We start from the raw sequence: 24,250 nt of genomic DNA on the forward strand, positions 1-24,250 counted from the left end.
TTCTACTTTTGGATATTGGGGGAAAACCTGTAATTCTGCAATAGATGGAAAAATCACACAGGCAGAGCACAGCTCCGCAGGAAGGGGCTGTGGCCTCTTCTCTCCCAACAGTACCTCTGCTTTCCAGGTAGCAAGGTCGAGGGGGCCCAGTCTAGATCTTACAGTTAGTAGTGGGGAGTTAGCAACATTGAAAGTGATTTCACCCACTCAAAGCAGAAGTGCCAAGAATGGCAATGCTTTTTACTTGGAATGTATAGGAGATGAGGAAGTGCAGAGAAAACCCTTTACCCAGAGGCCCCAAGTAGCCAAACAAAGGCTAAAGCTCCTGGAAAGAGAAGAGACTTGTTAAAAAGAAGGGCTCAAAGTGGCTGGGACCGCAGGCAAAAGAAGAAACATTTACAAAGAAAAAGCAGCGCCAGAGGGAATTCTGAGATAGTTGGGGAAAGTTGCTGGTAGAAAAGGTATAGATTTCAGGTCACACGTTCAACCAGGCCAGAAATATAACTTTGCTGTCTAGAATCAAACCTGTATTGTACCCAATGGGAACTGGGTCTGGTCATGGATGGCCCCCCAACTTCACCTCACCGTCTCGAGAGGTCTGGTGTCTCGCGGCTTCCCAGGCGTAGACAGGTGGGGGATACATCTTGTTGGAGTTGGCTGTGGTTCCGTGTGGCCTCTAGCCCTTGTTCCCACCACTGTCCTGTCCATCCCAGCCATGGCTTCGTGCATGTTCAGAGCCACAGAGAACTGGTGGGGCCTCCTGGCAGACTTTTCTGCCCTCATGCTGCTGCACCAAGGGGTTCTGCAAAAGATTTGGAGGCCTTTCCATTTCCCAGAGTTTCATTCCGAAACACAGCATGAGTGCCCTATGCTCTGAGATCGCCTGGAGCTGGACTTTCTTCGTGTGGACACACATGCACATGCGCACCCTGGCTTGCATCTGTGCGCACGCATGCGCGCCCACATACACACAGGCGCAGAGCTTCTTCTCAGGGACTTTCCAGAATCTTTGTTTCTAGCTGGGAGTGGGGTGGGGATGCTGAGGGTTTAGGGTGTGCTTTCTCTTACTAAATGTTCTTCCAAAACTTTTTGTTTATGGTATAAATTTTATGCTACCAGTCCTTAAAGGTTTAGGCTTTAGTTTGTTGTTGTTGTTGTTGTTGTTTTTATTTAAAAAAAATTGTGTTCTTGAGGCTCACAGGGCTTGTCTCTGCTTTTCTTATGAATCATCCCTCCCCTGGGGGCCATAAATGCTGTTGCTTGAAGAGAGGGAGGGCAGAGCATACCAGGAAATGGTGAGAGAGGGAGGGAAACCCCATTTACTATCTCAAAGCTATGAAACCAGCTTTAAATCAGAAGCTTCGTTTGAAGGTTTTACAGATTCCAGGTTGCAGAAGACTAAGGGTCCAGGCTACATGTTCTTGGTCTGTAGAACTCTGAGTGATAGCAAATTGTTGGTTTCAAGAGAAGGCACAGAGCACTGAGGACCAGGCAGGAGTTCCTCTGATCTGATCAGCAAATGGAACCCGGCTTTAAGAATCATCCACTTCCCTGTGAACTTTTAATATTTTTTATTTAAAATTTTTATTGTTTCCTTTGAGTAAGCTGCTTCGTGGCTGGAGTTCTCCTCTGACTCACTTTGTAGAATAATCCTATAATTGAGGGTATGCACCAAATGGCCTAAGAAACTCTCGTGGAAAGACCACACTCCTGGCTCCACATGCCGGAAGCCATGTATGTACAGGGGTTACTCAGACTTCTCGAATCCTGCTTCAGATGGCTACGAGTTCCTGGAAATCCTGAAACAGGTTGCCAGGGACAACACCGACAACCCTGACCTGAGCATTGTGTGGATCGACCCGGATGACTTTCCTCTGGTGAGTGGCTCAGCCCTGGGCACTGGTCTTGGTCACCTTCATAGTCTCGTGTGTGTGTTCGGTATGAGACCCAGAAGCATGAAGGAGGGTGTGCACTAGGAGGAGCATGTGCAGAAACACAGTGTGACCACTTGTATCTCATGTGGAAGACCTTGGCAACATGGTGGGACACCATTGACCTTCATACTGGGTGCTGGCACTGCCATGGTTAGACCCACCATTCTCACTCCCTGGAGACCAGGGATCTGAACCACCCACATGAGTGAGCTGGGTGAAATTCTTCTACTAGTACTTCCATTCCTGTCCCCCATCCCACCACCTCCCTTGTTATAGCCTCTTTCATGTTTTGGGTGGGGACCATCATTCATAGGCAACCTGAGTTGCTAAGTAATAAAAATTAGACTTGACCATTTTGCATAGGGTGAAGAACTTCGTGGAGAGCAGGAGCAGCCTCTCAGAGAGCAGAAACTCTATCTTGTTCATTGTGTTCTCCCAGGTCCTAGCATGTTGAATGTGTAAGAAAGTTAAGGTCCAGACTCTTGCTAGTGTCAGTGAGCAATGGTCAGAAAGCCTTTTTAAAGGGAATAAACAGGAGCCCAGTGGTGATGACAATGGATGTAGCCAATATACTGTATGCCTGGAAGTATAGTAAATTATTTACAGGCACCATCTCATTGAACCTTCCTATCAACCCTGTGAGGCAGGGACCGTCATAATCCCCATCTGACAGATGAAAACAAAGCTACTAAGTGGGAGATGAGATATCACAACCCAGATCTGTCTGATGCCAAAGATTTGTCTACTAGTCAGTCAATAGACTTTAGGTAGAGCTAACTGCTGGTAATCAGAACATGTTTAGTTATCATTAGGTTATAAATGATATAATTCTTCTGGGAATTATTGTTTGTTGCATAGGACCTGACCAATCATATCATGATTAAATAGTCAAATTGGGGGAGTTGAATGATTTCAAGGGTCCTGAAAACCAGTCTTACTTACAGAATAAGACAGAGGCAGAGACTTTCATGATATCTGATACTTTAGATATCATGAAAGTAATTCTTGGGTGATCGTAACAAAGTCATGGCCTCATAAGACCCTAAATACTGTAACTTTTTTAAAAAGATGTTATTTATTTGAGAGAGAGAGCGCAATGAGCAGCAAGAGGGGCAGAGGGAGAAGCAGATTTCCAGCTGAGCAGGGAGCCTGATGCAGGGCTCAATCCCAGGACCCTGGGATCATGACCTGAACCGGAGGCAGACGTTTAACCAACTGAGCCACCCAGACACCCCTAGTATAACTTTTTAGTTAGCCTCTGCCTGGCTATATTTTGATTTTATCTGGACTGTTCTGTTGTGTAAGCTTGCAGATGGTCTGCAGTGGTCCCAACCTGCTCTGTATGTTTGTTTGCCTTGGTGTTTGCAAAGGAGAAATCTCCAGACTGTTTGAATATCCGGGTTCCTGACCATCCCCGCTCCCCATCAGGCCACTTATTTGCGCTGGAGACTTTTTGCCACTGAACATTTATTTGCATTGTCTTAGCCGCAGGGCCCCTGATTCCTTTAGCCCTGTCCCAGTCAGGGATTAGTCCCTGCAGATCCCAAGCCTGGTGAACAAAAAAACCCTCCCTTTACTTGCATGACACTTCCTTGTCTTCACCACCACCACCCCCCACCACCTTGTGGATCCGAGTAGTGCAAGGTAAGGGATTTTTAAATGGGACATTGAAAGAGAAGTGAAGGAAAATGGCTCCCTGACCACTCATGAGGTATAAAAGAGCCACGGTCATTTGGGAATTGACATTGGGCCATCTCTGTAATATTCTTCCTTACAGCTGTAGAAGCTTTTATAGTACATGTTTTCATAGTTGGTGTTATGACCTCTTTTTTTTCCACACTTATTTAAAGTGTTTGAGGGTGAGGCCAAGGCTTCAATTTCTGAAGTGCCCACAGCTGTCTTGGAAACCTTTAAGCGACGGTGACCGATGAAGGGATGGCAGGTGGGTCCAGCCACAAAATGTGGCTTTGACAGGGAATGCCCTCTGCCTGCTGTCTAATCTTATTTTTTGTTATTCAGCTCGTTGCCTATTGGGAAAAGACTTTCAAGATTGATCTATTCAAGCCACAGATTGGGGTGGTGAATGTGACAGATGTGAGTATACCCCGGTCACTGCTAACCTGTCCTGTTTTCTGCCATGCAGCCCAGACTGTGACCCCATGGATAGGAGTCTAGCCTCCCCTGAAATGAGCAGGACCCTTGGCCTTGCACAAGCTCTGTGTGTCCCCAGCCTAGTCTCTGAGCCTGTCTCAATCTATGGCTTCAGGACTGGGCACTTCCTGGGAAATGCGTGGGCACGTTTCCTTTACGGGGCCAGCCCATCCTGTTTTACTGACTCTTTGGAACTTTCTACCCAAGTATTTCCACCAACTTTCCACCCTGTATTTTCTCCTAAGGCCCAACAACAAACTATTCTTACACAAAGGAACCCACACGTGAAGCTGCCATTGCACAGGGGGTGATGGAGGGGGCTACGGCAGTGGGGGGAAGGAGGAAGATCATGAATGAGGTGGAGGGCCACCCCTCACCAGGCAGACAGCTGGAACCGAGGGTGGAAAAAGCTGGTGTGTAGTAGACCAGCAGATCGTGGGGAATTTTGAACCTCAGTCTTGACTGCTGATACAACTCCATCATAACAAAACAGAAGGGAAGACAAATACAACAGATAATGAGCAAATAAATAATGGACAGAAAGAGATGGTCACAGAGAAGTCATTAGAGGCATAATTAATTGTGGTGGGAATGCTTGTGAGTGGGGGCCAGTTAGCAATGTCCTGTTATCCTGTTTGTGGACGTTTGGTCACCTGGGGGATTCTACATTTATTTATTCTGTACACTGCTTTTTAAATTAATAATAGTAATTAATACTGTCAAAAATTTACTCCAGTTAAAACATTTATAAATGGAACATTTGAAATATATATGGTGAAAAGCAAAAGTATTTCCCACTCCCCTGACCTCTTTCTTAGTCCCATTCCCTGAGGGAAACACATTGGTGATAGTTTCATGGCTATCCTACCGGAAACATCATATACATGTTTGTCATTATTATTACATAAGTATCTTGTAGATACGGTCATGAAATCAGAAGAAAAAAACAGTGCAAATATAGTTATGATTCATAATAATACTTGATTTCGATACCCCTGGGAACTGTTCTAATCTGGGCTACCTCCCCCGCCACCCCCAGCACTTTCCAGACCTAATGGCGGGGATCAGGAGGGCAGGCAGTTTAGGGTGGGATGGGGACTCTGCCAGGCAGTGCTGCTGATCTGGAGGGACTACTTCAGGGTGGGGGGGTAAGGCAGAAGGTAGGGAAGATGGCCTTTCAAAGAGGGGTGGGGTGGGAGCAGCTACCAGTCCTGGTATGCTGGGCCTGGCTCATTCCCCTGCCAATCCTCAAAGCCTCACCTCCATACCTGCTCTCCTTCCCCAGAGACTTCTGTGGGCACATCACACACACACACACACACACACACTGGAACACACGCTTCCTTTGACATCACACAAGCAGGCTGCTACACATAGCATTCTGCATCGAGGCATTCCCATGAAACCGTGTGCACATGTTCCCGATGACAGGGCCCAGCTGCTTGGAATCCTCTGGTCTGGCTGGTCCTTCCATCACTACTCACTCACTCTGTCCCTCGCTGCAGGCTGACAGTGTCTGGATGGAGATCCCTGATGACGATGACCTGCCCACAGCCGAGGAGCTGGAGGACTGGATCGAAGATGTGCTTTCTGGAAAGATAAACACTGAAGATGATGACAATGAAGATGGGGATGATGGCGGCGACGATGAGGATGAGGACGATGATGATGGTGATAATTCTGATGAGGAGTCTAATGATGACAGTGATGATGATGATGAGTAGCTCCGACTCCGGCTGGTGGATGAAAGCACAATCATAGCTGCCCACTGCCCTGCAGATAGCCCCGGGGGGCGGCAAGCAGCCCTGGCCCCCTCCCACCAGCACCTTCCCCCTTTTCCTATCCCTTTTCCCACCCCCTTCTTATTGGGAGCTGTACCGTTCAACAAATGCCTCTAAACCCAGTAATCCCACTCAGCAGGGACAGGTGGGGAATTATTCCCATGTGGACTGTCTTGATTGTCTTGGAAAAGCTCTCGTTCTTTGCCAGACCATCCATGGTCAGGCAGTGCCGGAACCTGGCAGTCTGGGGACAACAATCCCCTGACACCTTGACTCAAGTTTACTTGTTGTCTTTGATGGGACAGTAACAGAATTGACAGCTGGAAAACTCAAAGCATAGAGTGATCTCACAGTCAGAGCCCAGGAGACCCATGATTAATCCAGTTAGCCCCTGTGCCTAGAACATCAGTGACAATCCCTCCTTAAGGCAAGAGGTTCCCTCCTAGGAGAGGCTCAGCCTTAGAAACAAGTTTCTAAATCAGGTTCTCTTGGCTCTATTAAACTGATTATGTCAAGTGTATGTCACGCCATTATGAACTCAGATCCAAGTGTTTGGACAGCTATCGGGAGGCCTTGAAACACATGTGTACAGATGTCCCAATCATTTTTGGTATGTTGGGATATGGGATGGGAGGTTGATTTGCTTTCTGAACTTCCCTTTAGTGACAAGTCTCACATGATAGGCAAGGGGGTGGGGGAACTGGAAGGATGAAATGTTTTCAGTTTTTCCTGCTGGGTTCATGCCCCTGATTGAGTCAGTTGGCTTCCTAGCCTGAGCTGGGATCTGGATACCCTTTTCTGTTGCTGTGAGTGAGCCCTCCCATTGGGAGGGAAAGTTGGTTTATCCAGAAGTCAATCAATGCTCCATTTGTCAGCCCTCCCACACTTGAGCAGGACAATAGCTAGAGTTCATAATGGTGCCCTGAGGCACTGAGAAAACCCCAAAGTGCCTTCCAAACTATCTAGAGGTTACCTTGTGCTCGTAGTTTTAGCATTAAGTGTGCATTTATCATGTTCTAATTTATTTTCAATCTCTTAACACATGTGTAAGACACTGTACAAATTCTTTGGAAATAGAGTAATCCTTTTATGGAATAGTAGCCAACTAACTGTCATTAAACTTATACTTTGAAAATATTGAGACTATCTTAAAAATCCTCACTTGGTTTTTCTGATCCTGTCATTCTCTCTTGGTTCCTGTTCTACCTCTCTGTTCCTTCTTTGTTTTCCTTTCTGCCCCCTCTTCCCCTTCCTGCCCTTTAAATGATAGTGTGTCACAGTATCTCTCAACCCTAACATTCTTCCAAGGTACTATCATCCATGTCCATCAGCTGCCACTTGTGTATGATGACCTCCAAATCTGGGTCTTTAACCTTGACCACTCTCTTAGTTTTAGACCCACCCATTCATCTTGGTTCCGAGGGTGCACAAGCAATTCAAACAATAGAGCAAAACCCCAATTCACTACCTTCTGCCCTCAATTCTCCTCCTCTAAATGGTGTCCCAGATTGGAAGAGTGATATCACCACATATCCACTTGTCTAGGCAACCGGAAGGGGCATTTTACACATACCCCCAGTCATGGAAATTGTCCTTTAAATTGTAGTACATATTTACTTGTCTGTCCTTTCGTTAAATTGTAGGTTTCTTAGAGGAAAGGAATTAATTTATCTTTGTATCCTCAGCAGCTAGCACTCTGTCCAGCACAAAGTGGATGTTCATTTATTGAACTGATGGATGAATAATTGATTAACCAGAATACCTATAATTCCCCAGCACTGTTGGATAACAATGGTTACAAGACCTCCTTATTTTTATTTCTCGCCCTCACAAAGCAAGGCAGACATGTGCCAAGCTGGACTATGATGCCATCTGGCCAGATCCAAGCACACCTCTAATAAGCTCTCGGGGAGGTACATTTTCAAAGCAATCATTGAAGCTAATCTTTCAAATAGCCAAGGAATGTGGTCTGTCATGAAAGTGGTCTATTCTCCAACCCAGGAAAATTCTCTTATTCCTGGAGGCATGAGTAATATGCATTAAGTTAATGTGTGGTAGTCCCGCGTTAGAAGACTGAGTGGTAAGCTAGTACTGTCTGTAAGTAGTAGTGCTGTTTAGTCACTGGTCTAAGCCTTTTTAAACTGGTATTTATTGAATGTTTGGTATGTGCCTGGAGCACTAGGCTACGTGGTTTACAGGTATTATGTCATTTAATCCTTACAAAGTTCTTATGAAGTCTTGTTATTACCCCCCCCCATTTTACAGATGAGGAAACTCATCTGTAATGCAGATGCAGAAGGCCCAAGAAATTTTCCCAGGGTCACACAATCACTTTAAAGGAGTATAGGGGTACTTGGGTGGCTCAGTGGGTTGAGCCTCTGCCTTCGGCTCAGATCATGATTTCAGGGTCCTTGGATCGAGTCCCTCATCGGGCTCTCTGCTCAGCAGGGAGCCTGCATCCCCCACTCTCTCTGCCTGCCTCTCTGCCTACTTGTGATCTCTCTCTGTCAAATAAATAAAATCTTTAAAAAAAATAAAGGAGTGTAAGCATAACCCCATTTTTATACTTAAATCAAGGATTTCGATGAAATTAAATTCCTTAAGTTAATCGATCAAAGGATTCCATTTCTTTTCCTCAGATAGTTTCTTGAGATGGACTCAAGTGAATTTCCCATAATCCTTTTCATAGCTTATGCCAAGATACTCTTTCTCTTTTCCTTCTGGAGGTCATAATTACCTTATCCTGTATTGGAAATGGAGGCTAATTAAAACTGCAAGGACTTGCCATCCTGTTGGGGGAAAAATCGTTGTGTTATCAAGAATGCATGATCATTGTCAGTGTATTTTTTAAAAAGATATTTATTTATTTGAGAGAGACCGCACACATGCATATGGGGGGAGGAGGAGAGGGAAAGGGAGAAGCAGATGCCTTGCTGAGCATGGGGCCCAATGTGGGGCCTGATCCAAGGACCCTGAGATCACGACCTGAGCCAAAACCAAGAGTCAGATGCCCAACTGACTTGGGCTACCCAGGCACCCCCACTCAGTGTATTTTTAAAAAAATAACATCTCATCACTAGAAACAAGCTTGTCTTTTCCATAATAAGGCTGTGTACTGTCTAGGCCCTAGATCTAACAATGCAAGAGGCCCACACTGGTAATAATGTCACTTGATCATTACTAAGTAGCTTTTGATCAAAAATCTCTGATACGTACAAACACACACATGCTTCCTAAGTGTAGATGGGTCCTGGGGCTCTGCTCTCCCAACTTCCCACTCTCACCAGGGTGTCTCAACCCTGCTCAGTGAGCATCAGAATATAGTCTGCTGAACTTACTTAGAAAACACAGATGCCTTTCACCAGCCCAGACACCGTGACATGCTACCTCCAGAGCTGGGGCCTGACAGTCTGTATTTTAGAAAGGGTCACCGGGAACTGACACAAGCCAGGGCAGGGACCAAAGCTCGTCCACAACCTAAGGTCATCTCACCCAGCCGGTGGTTACCAACGTCTTCTGTCTCTAGCCAGGCTCTCCTGTTTCCAAAGCCCTCACCCCAATTGTCTCTCCTGGACAGCTTCATCTGGAGCTCCCATAGGGACCTCGGATCAACACAGCTTTGGGGTTTAAAGATCTCCCCAAAATTAGGTCAAGAAGTCAGCAGTGTAACATAGTAATTATTAATAACAATTAATAATCACTGTTATCATAGAAGAACAGCAATTTGGAGAGACTTAGAGATGAGGAAAATGGGATTCCCAGCTTCCTACCTCTAACTGCAGGCCACCCAAGGGAATCAGACCTGTAGAACAGACCCAAGCCATTGCTGCTCAGTGGGCAAGGATGAAAGGGAGGAGAAAAAACTGGACTTTCAATTATTACTTCACGCCAAGAACTTCACCCCCAAGAAACATGGACAAAGGGCTACTGCCCACTAACCAGGGAACTCACTCTATCTCTGGATGGGAGTAAGGTTTAGGCAAAAGGCTAGCAGCAGTCCAGAAAAGATCCTTCTTCATAGAAGCAGTGGAGTAGGGAAGAGACAAGCTCCTCCAACAATGCTCACTCAAGCCCGAAGCCTTAGAGCCATTTGTTGTGCCCCGCTTCCACATTGAATAGGGAACAGGTGCCGTGCTCCCCTCTCGCCCACCCCTACTGTGTTACTGAGGCTTTACGGTCTCTCACCTGGCTTGCTGCAAGGTTCCAACGGCTCTCCCATCTCACCGCTGTGATCCAGTGATCTCTCTGAAAGGAGAAGCTGATCATGTCACACACATGCTTAAAATTCGTTAATGGTTCTCTATTCCCAGTAGGTGTTTAAAAATTTTTTTTTGTTTTAAGACTAAGAGGCCAAAGAGTGAGCTATGAATGGAACGATTGTTGGCTGCCGAATGTAGAGCTGGGCTGTGTGGTGGAAGGTTGAGGAGGAGAAACAATGGGATAGGTCTTGTAAAACCCAAAGTCCTTGAAGTGTCTCTCCTCCCTTTGAGGAAAGCAAAGTCTGAGTAGGGCTGATGCTGATGCTGGCGATGTCTGGGTTCCTGGATTAGCAAAGCATTGGACTGAATGGGGCAATTTCCACTGTGTACATGGAGTATCTGTCTGGAATTAGGGCAGCCACAAGCCTCATTTGGGATTATAGCACCCAGTTGTCATTTTAGCAGAAGTTGGGTCAGCATCCCCAGCACCAGGCTAGGGGGTCAGGTGTAGAACAGAATTGGTAAAAGCCAATTTCCTTTGCAGGGCACACAAGGTCTGTGTGAGCTACCTTTTGTCCATTTTACCAGCCTCATCTCTCACAAAGCCTCCCAGCCACCTGCCTTCTCTACACTTAGAACCAGAAGTTGAGAGAAACTGCCTGGCTGCTTATAATGTCGAGCCTTGGCTCATGCTCTTCCATCTACTAGAATGCCTGTCTTTTCCCATCTGCACCTGCCTGGCAAACCCCCAACTATATTACCTGAGGTGTGAAGTGGGGTACATTCTGTGCCTGTTCCAGTCGTACCCCAGGTGAATTGACCCCCTCGTGCACTGAGCCTCACTGTACTTTGCACAGAGCTCTCTTACAGAAATCACAATTTATCATGCATGTATGTCTTCCTCCCCCTGCTAGTCTGAAAGCAAGCTTAGGGAAAAGGCTTTAGCAGCTTCCATTCTATCCTCAGTGCCTATATTCTGATAGGTACTTAGTCAACTTGTTTGCTTAAGAGAGTACTTAGCTGACAAGTTGACTAAGTACTCTCTAAGCCCGATGTAAAGCTAATTTAACAGCGATTAGTACCACGAAGAATGTGCTAGTGATTATCAAAAGCTCTTAGTACCATTAAAAATATGCTAGTGACTATCAAAAGTCAATCAGGACCTTTTTGGCAATGGTATCATCTTTTCAGATCCACTTAGAATAGCAAATTGGGATTTAAAAAAAACTCAAAACAGAATCTTTTTGGTGCAGTGGGGAGTTTCTGACGTGCGGTGCTCTTTACTCAGGTCAGCAAAGTCTCCTAGGAATATAGGCGTCATGATGGCAAGCAAAGCAGCATGGGGATGACAGCAGAAGTCCCAGGCCCCACTCTCTGGGAACAGAATGCCAACAGCCACCTAAGTGCCCACTCACTTATTATTTTTTTTAAGATTTTATTTATTTGACAGAGAGAGAGAGATCACAAATAGGCAGAGATGCAGGCAGAGAGAGGGGGAAGCAGGCTCTCCGCCGAGCAGAGAGCCTGACGTGGGGCTCGATCCCAGGACCCTGAGATCATGACCTGAGCCAAAGGCAGAGGTCTAACCCACTGAGCCACCCAGGCGCCCATCACTCACTTATTTTAATGTATCTGCTGACCCACCCAAATATTTGCAAGGTAAATTAAGGACCTCTTTTGAATTAATCTGGTATTTTACCAATCTGAACTCTTCAGAGTAGTGATGGCTAGAATTCCTACTGTTAACCCTAGGATCCTTCAAAATCCCAATTATTCCCATAAAATAATCATATATGATTAGGGTATAGGTGGTAGCTTCTGCACAGAGTAAGCCATCTTGTTCTCATTCACTCATTCACTCAAATATTCAAGGCTTGTTTAATAAATGCAGATCCCAGAAGGCAAAAATGAGTGGGTGAGATCAGAGGCCTGTGCAAACGTCTAGAAAAGAAAACTGTTTCAAGTACCTTGTGTTATCATCTTTTTGTCTGAACTATTAAAATTCTCACAACCTCAGTTACACATTCAGATGTAAATACAGAGAACACAGCCAGAGGTCAAGTGTAGTTTTGTTTTTCCATATCCACATTAGCCTGTATACCTACTTAGAAGATGCTTGAACGACGTTTTGACACCGACAGGGAATTGCCAAGTCTCCCTGGAAGCTGGGATACTGCCCATTGCTCTGCCGCTGCAGGGGGGCCCCTGTCTCTGGCCTTGGGTGTGCATGCAGTGACTTAATGGGTGCCATTCTGATATCCCTTGCTCCACTTCCATAATCTGATTGTTTAACATCTGGTTGTCTGAAAACTCTTCCAAACTTCTATAGCTATATGACGGGTAATGAATGAAAAAGAGAAGAGTCCTTGGTTTATGTCTGCAGACAACTCGAATCTTTTCCCTAGCAGGGTTTGCTTTGCAGATATAAATTATGCACATCACGGCCGATGGCCCAGAGAAATAGTTTACGATAATCTATACAATAAATCTTCAAATCGATTGCTTTCTCTGGTTCCTGTCCATGGAATAGGTAAGAATTTGTGCACTATCAGTACTCTATGCAGATAAAAAAAAAAAATAGCTGAGTGTAGCAGAAGCCAAGTTCCGTTTCTTTTTTTTTTTAATTAATTTTATTTCAAGTAGGCTCCACACCCAATGTGGGGCCTGAACTCATGAGGTCAAGAGTCACATGCTACACCCACTGAGCCTGCCAGATGCCCCCATCCCACCCCACCAACATTTCTTTCTCATATTATCAAGTTCTTTTTTTTTTTTTTTAAAGATTTTATTTATTTGTTTGAAAGATAGAGATCACAAGTAGGGAGAGAGACAGGCAGAGGGAGAGGAAGGGAAGCAGGCTCCCTGCTGAGCAGAGAGCCCCTTGCGGGGCTTGATCCCAGGACTCTGGGATCATGACCTGAGCCGAAGGCAGAGGCTTTAACCCACTGAGCCACTCAGGTGCCCCTATCAAGTTCTTTTTAAATAGACCTATTTTTAAATTAGTCAATAATTAAAATTGAATTACCAAGCCACTCACAAAAACAATCCAATATTCACTCCCCCTCACAAATCCAGGGTCTGACAATTTTCTTCTCCTTTACTTGATTCAAAGACCTTTATTCACTTGATTTATTCAAAAGGCCCATTTCATCTTCATTTTTAGACCCTAAGATTTTAATTTTCAGTAATCTATTCATTTAAAACATTCTCTTGAGCATAAAATGATTGCAACAGATAGTTTTCGTTACAGTGACAATCCACTTTCTGATTCAATCTATAACAATCAGCTTGGTTTTCATAGAAACTTGATAGGTTGTCTTTTTAAAAAATATTTATTTATTTACTTGAGAGAGAGAGACAGAATGAGTGGGAGGGGCAAATGGAGAGAAAATCTCAAGCAGACTCCCACTGAGCGTGGAGCCCAATGTAGGTCTCAGTGCCACGACCCTGATGATCATGGCCTGGGCTGAAACCAAGAGTGGGATACTTAACCAACTGAGCCCCCCAGGTGTCCCTTGACGGGTTGTCTTTAAGAGGGTATAAAAATTATACAAGAGTGAAAACCCTCCCTAAAAAAGCAAACAACTCTTTGGATTGAAATAATCACATGAGGAAAAGAAGCAAAATCCAATTTGGGATTTCAGTTTATTTTTCAAGTTGTACGGTATAAAAAAATGTAACAAGTAAAATGTTTTACAGTCAGTTGGGATGGGGGACCCAAAAGGGGACCAAATAACTTGGCTGTCAGGTACGCCATGTCAGTTGTAAACGTTAACATTCTTTCTGTTGGATGTCACAATAGAAGACATTTCATAGCATACACCGTATGAATGTTCATAAATGTGCTGACACAGATAGTTGCTGGTAGAGTCATTCATTTAGATGTTTGAAATGCCTCAACAGGGCCCACTACCCATTTATGCAGGTAATCATACTCAGACTTTCTCCTACATATATGGTGACTGGAGTAGAGACTGACAAGAACTGTCCCTCCTGGTTATAAAGTGCAGTATTAACTACTAAGAAAGAACACAAAGACCTCTGGCCACATCTTTGTTCAACCAGTGCTGATTCCATCAGATAGAAAATCATCAGATGATTTTGTCACTGAACTTTCTGGGTTCAAAATCCAGAAGTGAAAAGTTCTTTTAACACAAAAGCAGTTGTCCAATGAACTTCTCTGAAGAAGACCTGATTCGGGTGTCCCTGGCTTCTCCCTAGCATAGTGGTTGAGGAACTGGTCATTCATAAGGCGATTTATGTCGATCACCCCAGTGAGCCAGTATCTACCCATCCTCACTCTGGCTAGCATCCTGTACTCTCCACAATAATTGTTCTCATAAACAACTGCTTGGAAGTCACATTTGGCCAATGTCATAACTCAGGGGTCTCAGGGGAGTCTGCTATATATAACTAAAGCCCACAGTGAATCCATCATAAAAATAAGGAATTACCACCACCGTTGGAATTTTGCGTTCCTTTTTCTTAAGATTGATGAACAGCACAAAAAAAAATAATGAACAACATTAAGTGAATATTCCATTATTTCTATGACTGAGGGGTACTAGCAAATGAAAAGCCACTGCCACCTCTTTCTACCTGGCCCCTGGAATGGTGACAATGTGCAACTGTCTAAATTCCCTATGATGTTGAGTTAAACTAGACTTGTCACCCACAGACCAGCTGCCTGGGTCCCATTGCTAATTCCCTGAGCAATAGTCACTGGGCCTCAGAGAGGAAGCTTCCCTAGGCTTTGGGCTTTGGAGGGGGGTGTCTTAACAACTCCTAAGTGATCAGCTCCTTCAGAATGAAAGCTCACAGTACAAGGTAAAGCACCGATAAATATAAGCAAACAAAAACCAGACAACTGTACATTCAAATATTTTTATGAATTATTTCAGTGCCAAAAGAAATGTCAAAGACACTCTTAGAAGTCTGGGGTTTGTCACGTTTGTTCCCCAGGTTTAAGATGAGTAAGTACTTTTATCCCACTAAGACAAAACATTGGTGTTTTTAAGCCGCAAGATAAATTGTAAGATTTTTTTATCTTATATAAATTGTAGATTTTTATTATATATAAAATTATATAAATTGTAGATTTTTAGTGTCCTATTGGATGTGACTTGCCCGGTACTGCTTAAGAGGTCAGAAATCTGTTGTTCTATTGGGGGAACTTGAAAACAACCCATTCAAGAGATTTTACAGGTGAAACAAGCAAATTGGGCTAAGTAGAAATGGGACAGGGTCTGGCAACAGAGTCACAGAGTCCCCGGATTCTATTTTATTAGTTTTATCATTCCCTTTCTACCCTTTGAAAATCTGTCCTGATTCCAAATGAGCAGCCACGCTGAGAGATGTATCATCTTCGTTTTCCTGTGCTCCACGCAAAGTGAACAGCAGGACAGAAAAAGGTGGTTTGTACACAACAGGATGAAACTTTAAAGACCTCGGAAGAGAGGAAAACCGTGTTTTCAGACTTCTGTTTTATGTCTGTTAAAACTCCTGAGGGCAAATGTGGGGGAAAACAGTAGGCTGCAATTGCTTGCTGAGAACACGTAGGTCAAGGAGGGAGGCCAGGGGACCCCCGTTCCAGACCTCGGGAGGGGCTGGGCCTGCAGGTGCACCCTCTCCTGCCCTAACCGGGGAAGCCGAGCACCAGAAAGAGGCTTCCTCAGCTAGGGAAGAGTCCAGGTCTGCCTTGGCCCAGGTCCCTATGCCCAAGGCCCCAGATGCCCACCTGCCCAAGCCAGCAGGGGCAGGGCGGAGGGTGAGAGGGGCAAAAGCAAAGGCTGGCTGCTGAACCATGGTCCCTGGGTCTATCAGCAGGTGTGGCGCTGGCCGGGCACCACACCTTCTCGGGGGAGGGGCATTCTCAGGTTCTTTCAATTAGAAATCCTGAGAAATCTGCCAGCATACTGGAGAGGTTCCCCTGGGGACCATAGCTCTGGTGCAAAGTGCAAGAACAGAAGGGATCCCACCACCCACCTAGGGTGAGGAAACCTCACCCTAGGTTCTGAGTCCAGGTTAAGTGTCCGCACATTCCTTCCCCATTTTCCAAAATGCCAGATTATTTAGATCACACCTCAAGGCACAGTGAGCAAGAGGCTAGAATCACATTGGATTTGAAATCCCGTTCAGGAGCCACTCGAGACAAGTCCCCCCTTCTCTGATGGTCCTCTTCCTCACCTGTTTAGTTGAGAGAACCCTGCCTCAAAGGACTTCACGTTCTGGAACAGCACCCAAACACACAATACCGGATAAATGTGTGTTGCTACCGTTCTCTTCCTTGTTTGAACAGAATACGTTTTGTCAAAAACATGACCTGAAGTCTGATTGTGTCGGCATCTGCTTGGCTAAAGTACAACACACCGACTTCAGCATAGAATCTAAACTACCTCAGTTCACTGCTGCACTGAACACCATTCAAGGACTGTGCTATGGGCTTCAGAACAGTTTGTATTTTATTTATGATGGAATAGGACAAGGTTACATCATAAATTCACAGTAGTGATTTATTATTTTTTTGTAACAAGATCCATAAAGCATAAATGCTACCCAGAAATACTTACATCACTTTATAATCGCAGGAAGGATCTCTGCTGGACTACTTAAATATTATGTTAACGTTTCTGTGCTATTTTTAGTCATCAGTCTTATGGTTTTCTTTGTGAAGCTCAATTTTTAAGTTATATTGAGAAATATGTAGTAAGGCTTTCGGGGTAGTAAAGTTGGAGCAATAATTATGACAGAGCTTGACCTTTCTCTGATTCTTGCTGTTTTCACCTCATAGGGTCCTGAGGCAAGAGTCTAATGGATTGCCTGCGGGACATCGAGCTTTCCAGAAGACTCTTCTCTGCTAAAGCTATTTATTCCTGGGGAGAAGCCAGTGTCATGGAGGGAAAGGAATAAAAGGAGCCAAGGGAGAAGTAAACTGGCTTTAGAGCAGCCTTCCAAAAGATGGGTGCCTTTAGGAAATCTCTCCACCATAGGGCACAGGGTAGAAACACAGACACTCGTCCATACAAACACATGCGAAAGTTACCTGTTGACATGACACCCACAAGCGACAGACAACACAGATGTTCAGATGGCTAACATATAATTGGTAATTACACTCAGGGCCATACACACACACATGGAAACGCATACCCACCAACAAGTATGTGCCCCTATTTAGGGAGCCTGAGTCCTGAGCCCCGCAGGACTCAGCCAGAGGGGGTGTGAACCAAGGACCGGATTCTCTTGGTTTCACAGTGTGACTAACACCTCCCCTGGTGTAGGTGTGGGGTGGGTGAGGAGGGGCAGGGTAATGACGTCTGCCATCCCGACGGGCAGCGGGCTTGCCACAGAGCTACAGCACTTTCGAAATACATGCATGCAAAATGAAGAGAAGTCTCAAGTATTGTGATGGTGGGGAGGACACCCCATCTCATCTCCCTCGCACCAGCCCAGCCACCATCTCCCCATGGAAAAGGAGCTCCAACTCCAGCAAAGAACCCAGTGCGATGTGCACATGCACACAAACACACAACACACCCGGGGGGCGACAGCTGCCTCCACTTGTGCACAGAATTCGTCCTGTCTGTAGATTTGAAAGGGAAGGACAGAGGGAGAAGGGGGATGATGACAGCTGGGGAAAAACGTGTTCAAGCATTTTCTCAAGGGCTTATGTTAGGGTGAACTTTAGCAACGGCATTCTGCGTTTCGACTTCACTGATAACGCAAAGGGTGGAGATATAAAACTTTAACTTTCCTTTCAACTCAAAGCATGCAGACATTTTAACATTCAGTTTATGGATGATTAAAAATTATCACCACCTTCAGAAGGATACACAGAGGAACCCAAGTTAGCCACTGGTTAAAACACCACCACGGGAGAGAGTGATCCCCGGCAGGTGCTCCTGATTCGGGTCTTCTACTCCGAACATTTAACAGTCACGTTTTAATAACTTAGGTTGAAAGTTATAGAAAATCTATAAACATTTAAGGCAAATGAAATCTTGCCTCCTCCACTGTTAAGTCTCATATATTTTACTAGCCCTAGGGCAGCTTACCCACTTTCCCAAAGAATGGCCGATTTGGTTCCAAGGACTGAAATAAAAATGCATCGTTTTCGATTGGTTGATGCAGCTTTCTGAAACCTTAAATCTTTTTAATGGCATTTACATTGTTCCCACTGCACCAGTAACTCAAATTATCAAGATTTTGAAAGTGCAAAGGCTTTATACAAAGATCCTGCATTTTATTTTGTTAGGCTTTCAAAAGGGACTCGATACAAAGTCAGTGTAAAAAAATCGATATCCAATTTAAAACTGAAACAATAATTTCAGAAAGTCTGACATTCTCCTATGCAAAGACTGGGGGAGAAAGAAGAGGGTAGAGAGAAAATAAATTCCTTAATTTTATCCTTTCTTCACCCTGCTGGGATTACCAGAACCAAAGCAATGACTCCATCTTAACCCCTTCTGATCGGGTAACTTAAGACGGGGCTGGAAGCACAGTATTTTAGAATGCAGATAATAGTGTCACCATGAACCACGTGTTCTGTATATGACCTACAAGAAGTACTCAGAGCATCCCCAGCAGCTGTGCCCTGATGCAGAAGCCTCGGACACAGTCTGGGGCATGACAACCGGGACCCAGGCGATCCCATACGCTTTTACCATTCCTTGCCCGATCTCCCAAAATAGGTTTCCTGAGAAAGACATCATCAGCATAAGGAATGTCTAGTTCAGAAACTAAGAACAAAAGCACCACGGTTCCACGGTATGTTTTCCATAAACGGAACCACGCAGTTAACATAGTGCATCTTGGCTCCACGCCACACCGACTGGCTCCTCCTTTCTTCTGTTCCAACACATCTGTTTGAGCTGCAGGCTGTTGGTTCAAGAGTGCTGTTTACTTTTGCAGGTACAGGTGTATTACAAATATCCAAAGCCTGTTTTGATTTTTAAAGGAGATACACAGATACCGCAGCACTTCTGGAATGCCCAAACCAGGAAGGGTGCTCTCAAACACACAGAGCATTCTGACAGTGTCCTCCTTGTCTAATGTGAGGTGACTGGCTACTCCCGATTCCTGGGAAAAGCAAGGGTGAATACTCTGTAAAGGTTGGCCGTGGGCACAGGAAGGCAAATAGAGGCACAGAAAGGAACTCCCCGGTAGCCTTGCCACCTGCCCCCCCAGGATTGTAAGATCGGCTTTCTCCCTTTCCTTTCCTCAAGCTCTGCTGCTTACCCATTCCATCTCTCCACTTTACCAACCACTACAAGGACTTCCAACACCAGTGCCGAAGCTGCCCCTTCCCTGGTAGTAAGCGGCAGAGGTCATGAGTTGCACAGTGATGGTGGTCAGAAATCGGGACCGGACAGCAGCAGCTGTCACTGCAGTGGGCACTGTTTGGTCTCCCTGGGCAGGGCAGCTTGCACAAAGCTTTGTGAGGACTTCTCTCCCCGGGAAATTAGAGGCTCCAAGCCGCACCTGCCAGTCCCTGAGTCATGGTGTCAGTCTTCCCCTGGTCCCTGCGAGCAGTGGGGAGAACTGGGAGAGGGGGGCTCCCGTTGCACCCTAAAAGGGACAATCTGGCAGGCTAGCTGTCCCTGTGTTCGACCTGGTTGGCATTCTGTGTTTCCCTATGCAAACAAGCCACAGCACCCACGGGAGGCAGTGCACAGAGCCTGTGAGCACACATGGAGAGCCGGGTCCTGGGCAGCTCTGCTGGCTCCTCTGGCCAGGGCCACCAACCAGGTGGGGTGTGGTGCATGTAGGGCAGATAGAGGGAGATAGAGGGAGATGGGAAGGCCATCATGGGGTCAGGAACGGGCCACCTGCTCAAACCTAGGGAAACAGGATCAGAAACAGGACAGGTAGGTTTTCTCTTTGGGGAGAAAACCAAATAAAATCATTTAGAGCTGTCAAGTGATAGTGCACATTTTTCATTGTGACCTTTCTCAGTAGAACCTAAGGCAACAAAGAACAAAGATGAAGGCAGGTATTTCCGGAAGGGCCGGTGGCTCCCGTGGGTGAAGTGTTACTGGACGTTCGCGTACACAAGCACCCATGTGGACATGTCATGCCTGGTTTCCCGAAACAGAATGAAGACGCGTCCCCCAGGAGGTCTACGAGGGGGCGGGTCAGAAGCAACAGGACGCCATGGCCCTGGACGAAAGGCGGGGACTAGCCGCTGAAAGGCGAGGCTCCCAAGGGCCACCTGCTCCGCTTTGGTTTACAGCTGTCGCAAAGGGAACAGCTTCGCAAGAAGTCCCATCCACAAGAGTCAGATGTCGTCAGTCGCTTTTTTTCCAGGGCGGACATCCCCTGCTTCCTTCCAAGTAAAGTGCGGATGGTCGAAGGATACTGGTCTGTCATCTGCCAGTGCCAGTCAGCAATGAAGAATAATAATAAAAAAAGATGCCCCTCTGGTATACATATATCTATATATCTATATATTCTTTTTTTTGTAATAACGCCACAAATATAAAACTTTTAAACCGATGTCTCAGACTGTAGGCGAAGGACAAATTTGTGAGATTTGGGGTCTATGAACTCTTCTGAGAGGACGATGAATGGAATTTTCTTCACATTGACCACGAGGCTGAAGTCCAAGCATTTCAAGACGAAAACGATGCCATCCCTCAATCCGTTCGTCACAGCCTCGTCACTAACCAGTCTCCACTGCGTCGAGAGCCAGCGCTCCTTGTCATACTGCAGGGTGGGGCCCGCGCTGAGGTAACGTTCTAGAAAGGCCTGAAAAAGAGGGGGAAAGGCCATGAGAAAAGAACTAGCCTGCATCAAGGGCAGTGACGGCAGTGGTGTACCCACCTAATTCCGTTGAAAATGTCTGCCACCAAACCAAGACGAAGCCCGGCTCATCGGGCAGTATTCCCATCAGGCCCTCCCAAAGGAGTCCTTGTTGCGGAGGGAGGCCTCCGTGGACTTCATCACTCCCCTCCACCAACTTCCAACTGGAAGCGGGGCGGCTGGGGTGGCTGGCACCTCTGTGTGCGTGGAAGCTGTCTCCGAGGCACCAGCCCGGCCAAGCCATGGCCCCACACGGTGCCGGCCACCGCTTGTACCTGTGCTGGGCCTGCCTGCTCGCACACCGACAGCTCCTCAGGGCAAGGGCCGGGAGCAGAAAGGCCCTCGGGAAGCGGAAGCTGAAAAAGTTAGGATATTCTGGCACACATGCGCAAAAACGCATGCTCCGCCACTCATGGGTTGTGTGACGTTGGACAAGTCCTTTGACCACCCTGTAACAGCTCCTCGAGGGGCAGCAGCGAGGCTGACATGGCTGCCTCTAACCGTCTAATGGCAAAAAGTAAGCCCAACCAGTGCAGGCAATGATGACTTCCTGTGGGATCAAGTGGGCACAGGCAGGCCAGAGCGGTGCCAGAGCCCATGTGCCCGTCCCTCTCACGAGTCCCCTGCTCCAGCAGTGCTCACCTGTGGGAGGTCTCCAACCCTCCACCCACCCACTGGTGTCTGTTGTTCCTCCTGGGCCTTCTAATTCTCATCAGACCACCCCCTGAACCTCTGGGCAGATTAACACAGCCTCCTCTAGGTGCTTATAATCACTGGCCTGACTCCCCCGTGACATTTACTTTCCAGAGGATCGCTGTGGACTTGCGTGTTTGTCCCCCACACTGGAATTAACCCCCCCCTCCGTGGGCAGAAACTATTTTTTAAATCTGAATTTCCAGTGTGCCTGGACATAATATGAGCTCAATGGTGTGTGTATTAAATCAATAGACACTGGTTTAGTTGTAAGAAAAGAGAAGAAAAAACAAGTCTGTGATTCAGTCAGGATATACTGGGATTTGTCACTCTGGTCCTAGGCACAGGTCAAGGACAGTTTCTACATGGTGTCCCCTTCCAGCCACACCTCACTGCTGTTGCCAACTACATTATTTCTGATCCATAAGCCTATATTCCAAGGCAGGAAGCAGAACCGTGCCTAAATACACTTCTAATATAAAAATAGCTCTTATGAATCCTAAGAAAAAGAAACAACTCACAGTGAGAGAACTGAAAGTAGTAAGATAATTTATAGGATACTAAATATTCATAGAAAATTAACATAACAAAAAATGCTCTACCACGTTGATAATTCATGAAATATGAATTCAAACGATCTTTTTTTTTTTGGCCTCTTATGTGGGCAATGAGTAAAAAGAATGGTAACACCCAATATGTCAAGTGTGTGCGGGAAATAAACAGAGTCGTATCCCAGAGGCAAAGTGTGAAAGAGTAACATCCCATGGAAGAACAATTTGGCAGGATCTCTATCTTTGATCTAGCTGTTCCTCTACCAGAAATTTCTCCTTTGGAAATACCTGCACAGATACACAAAGACCTATGTGAAAAACATACTCGCTGCAACACTGTTTAGGCCAGGGGTTGGCAAACTTTTCTCTAACATAAATATTTTCAGCCTCACAAACCACACTCTGTCACTACTGCTCAACTTGGCCTGTGTAGAGAGAAAGCAGCCATAGATGATATGGAAATAAAAGGGTGGGGCTGTGTTCCAATAAAACTTGATTAACAAAAACAGCCAAGCCCCAGTTTAAACTACTGAAAGACATGAATCCAAATGTGCATTGGAAGCATCGGTTACACAAATCAATGTGTTCAGCAGGATAAGATGCAGCTATTAAAGAGAATGAATTAGAACCATAGGGCAGAGAGCTGGAAGTACTGACAGGGGAAAACACTGTAGAGATAGTTTTAAGTGAAGAAAGCAAGTTTCCAAGTTCCCGTGTGTGTGTGTATGTCTGTGTGTGTGTGTGTGTGTGTGTTTGGTATGAACTCCCATTTGTGGTTTGCTTTTTTCCCCACTCCTTCTTTAAACACATACACCCCTCTGAAAGCATACACACCAAAAACTTTAGGGGAGGAAAATGGAAACTTCCCTTAGCACATTATAATTTCCTTTTCCTTGTTTTTCTTTGTTTAAAGATCTACTTATTTGAAAAAGTGTGTGCACGAGCAGAGTGGGGTGAGGCAGAGGGAGAGGGAGAGAGAGAATCCCAAGTAGACTCTGAGCTGAGCATGGAGCATGACATGGGGCTTGATCCCACGACCCTGAGAATATGACCTGAGCAGAAGGCTAAATCAAGTAGGATGCTTAACCAACTGCGCCACCCAGGCACCCCCATTATATTTTTCTTTAATGCCTGGATACCTACAAAAAGAGTATCAGTTATTTTTAATTCAGAAAAGTATACTTTTTTTTTTTTTAATGAAAATGAAAGCAATCAGGAACTAAAAGATCTTGAAGAAAGGAAAACAATGGCTTTTGTTCTACATGGTACAAGCAGATATGCAGACATACTGTACTCATTGGAAATAAACTATTCATACTTTTTTGCATTCTGTTTTTGGTAACTTAATTTTTTTTTAAAGATTTTATTTATTTGACAGAGAGAGAGAGAGATCACAAGTAGGCAGAGAGGCAGGCAGAAAGGGAGGGGGAAGCAGGCCCCCTGCTGAGCAGAGAGCCCAATGCAGGCCTCAATCCCAGGACCCTAAGATCATGACCTGAGCAAAAGGCAGAAGCTTAACCCACTGAGCCACCCAGGCGCCCCTGTAACTTAATATTCTTTTTTCTTTTTTTAAAAGATTTTATTTATTTGACACACAGAGAGAGATCACAAGTAGGCAGAGAAGCAGGCAGAGAGAGAGGGGGAAGCAGGCTCCGTGCTGAGCAGAGAGCCCAACTCGCGGCTTGATCCCAAGATCCTGAGATCATGACCTGAGCCAAAGGCAGAGGCTTAACCCACTGAGCCACCCAGGTGCCCCAGTAACTTAATATTCTAACAAAGATTCTTCTATTTTTAACAGGTGATACATGATAATTTATAAGCCATTGTTCTATTTTTTTTTAAGATTTTATTTATTTTTTTGACAGAGAGAGTGAGAGAACACAAACAGGGTGGACAGGACTTCCTGATGAGCAGGGAGCCCAATGCAGGGCTCGATCCCAGGACCCTGGGATCATGACCTGAGCCGAAGGCAGATGCTTAACCATCTGAGCCACCCAGGTGCCCCACAACCATTCTATTTCTTTTTTCCCCTACTGTTCTACTTTTAAGTTATGTCCAGTTTGGAGTTATTCCAGATCACTTTGCAAAAATCAACTTCATTATTATTTGTGCATGTATCTGATTGTGCTGGGAGCTTATTC

General features: G+C 45.6%; 2 protein-coding genes across 4 annotated transcripts in view; one reads left to right on the forward strand and one right to left on the reverse strand.

Moving 5' to 3' along the window:
• The window catches only part of CASQ2 (calsequestrin 2), a 62,693-nt gene extending 55,681 nt beyond the window's left edge, over positions 1-7,012 (forward strand). Inside the window, exons 9-11 of the mRNA XM_032881357.1 lie at positions 1,777-1,877; positions 3,954-4,028; positions 5,591-7,012. Coding sequence (XP_032737248.1) covers positions 1,777-1,877; positions 3,954-4,028; positions 5,591-5,809 — 395 coding nt within the window. The 3' untranslated portion in view covers positions 5,810-7,012. The remainder of the gene's footprint in view (positions 1-1,776; positions 1,878-3,953; positions 4,029-5,590) is intronic.
• Positions 7,013-20,516: 13,504 nt separating this feature from the next.
• Positions 20,517-24,250, reverse strand: part of VANGL1 (VANGL planar cell polarity protein 1) — a 46,209-nt gene continuing 42,475 nt past the window's right edge. For all 3 annotated transcript variants that reach the window (XM_032881359.1, XM_032881361.1, XM_032881360.1), the window contains one exon: positions 20,517-20,811. In XM_032881359.1, the coding sequence (XP_032737250.1) occupies positions 20,551-20,811 (261 nt within the window). In that variant the 3' untranslated portion in view covers positions 20,517-20,550. The remainder of the gene's footprint in view (positions 20,812-24,250) is intronic.

Source organism: Lontra canadensis, unplaced genomic scaffold (assembly GCF_010015895.1).
Source record: "Lontra canadensis isolate GAN:19392208 unplaced genomic scaffold, GSC_riverotter_1.0 scaffold75, whole genome shotgun sequence".
In the NCBI taxonomy this organism is placed as follows: domain Eukaryota; kingdom Metazoa; phylum Chordata; class Mammalia; order Carnivora; family Mustelidae; genus Lontra; species Lontra canadensis.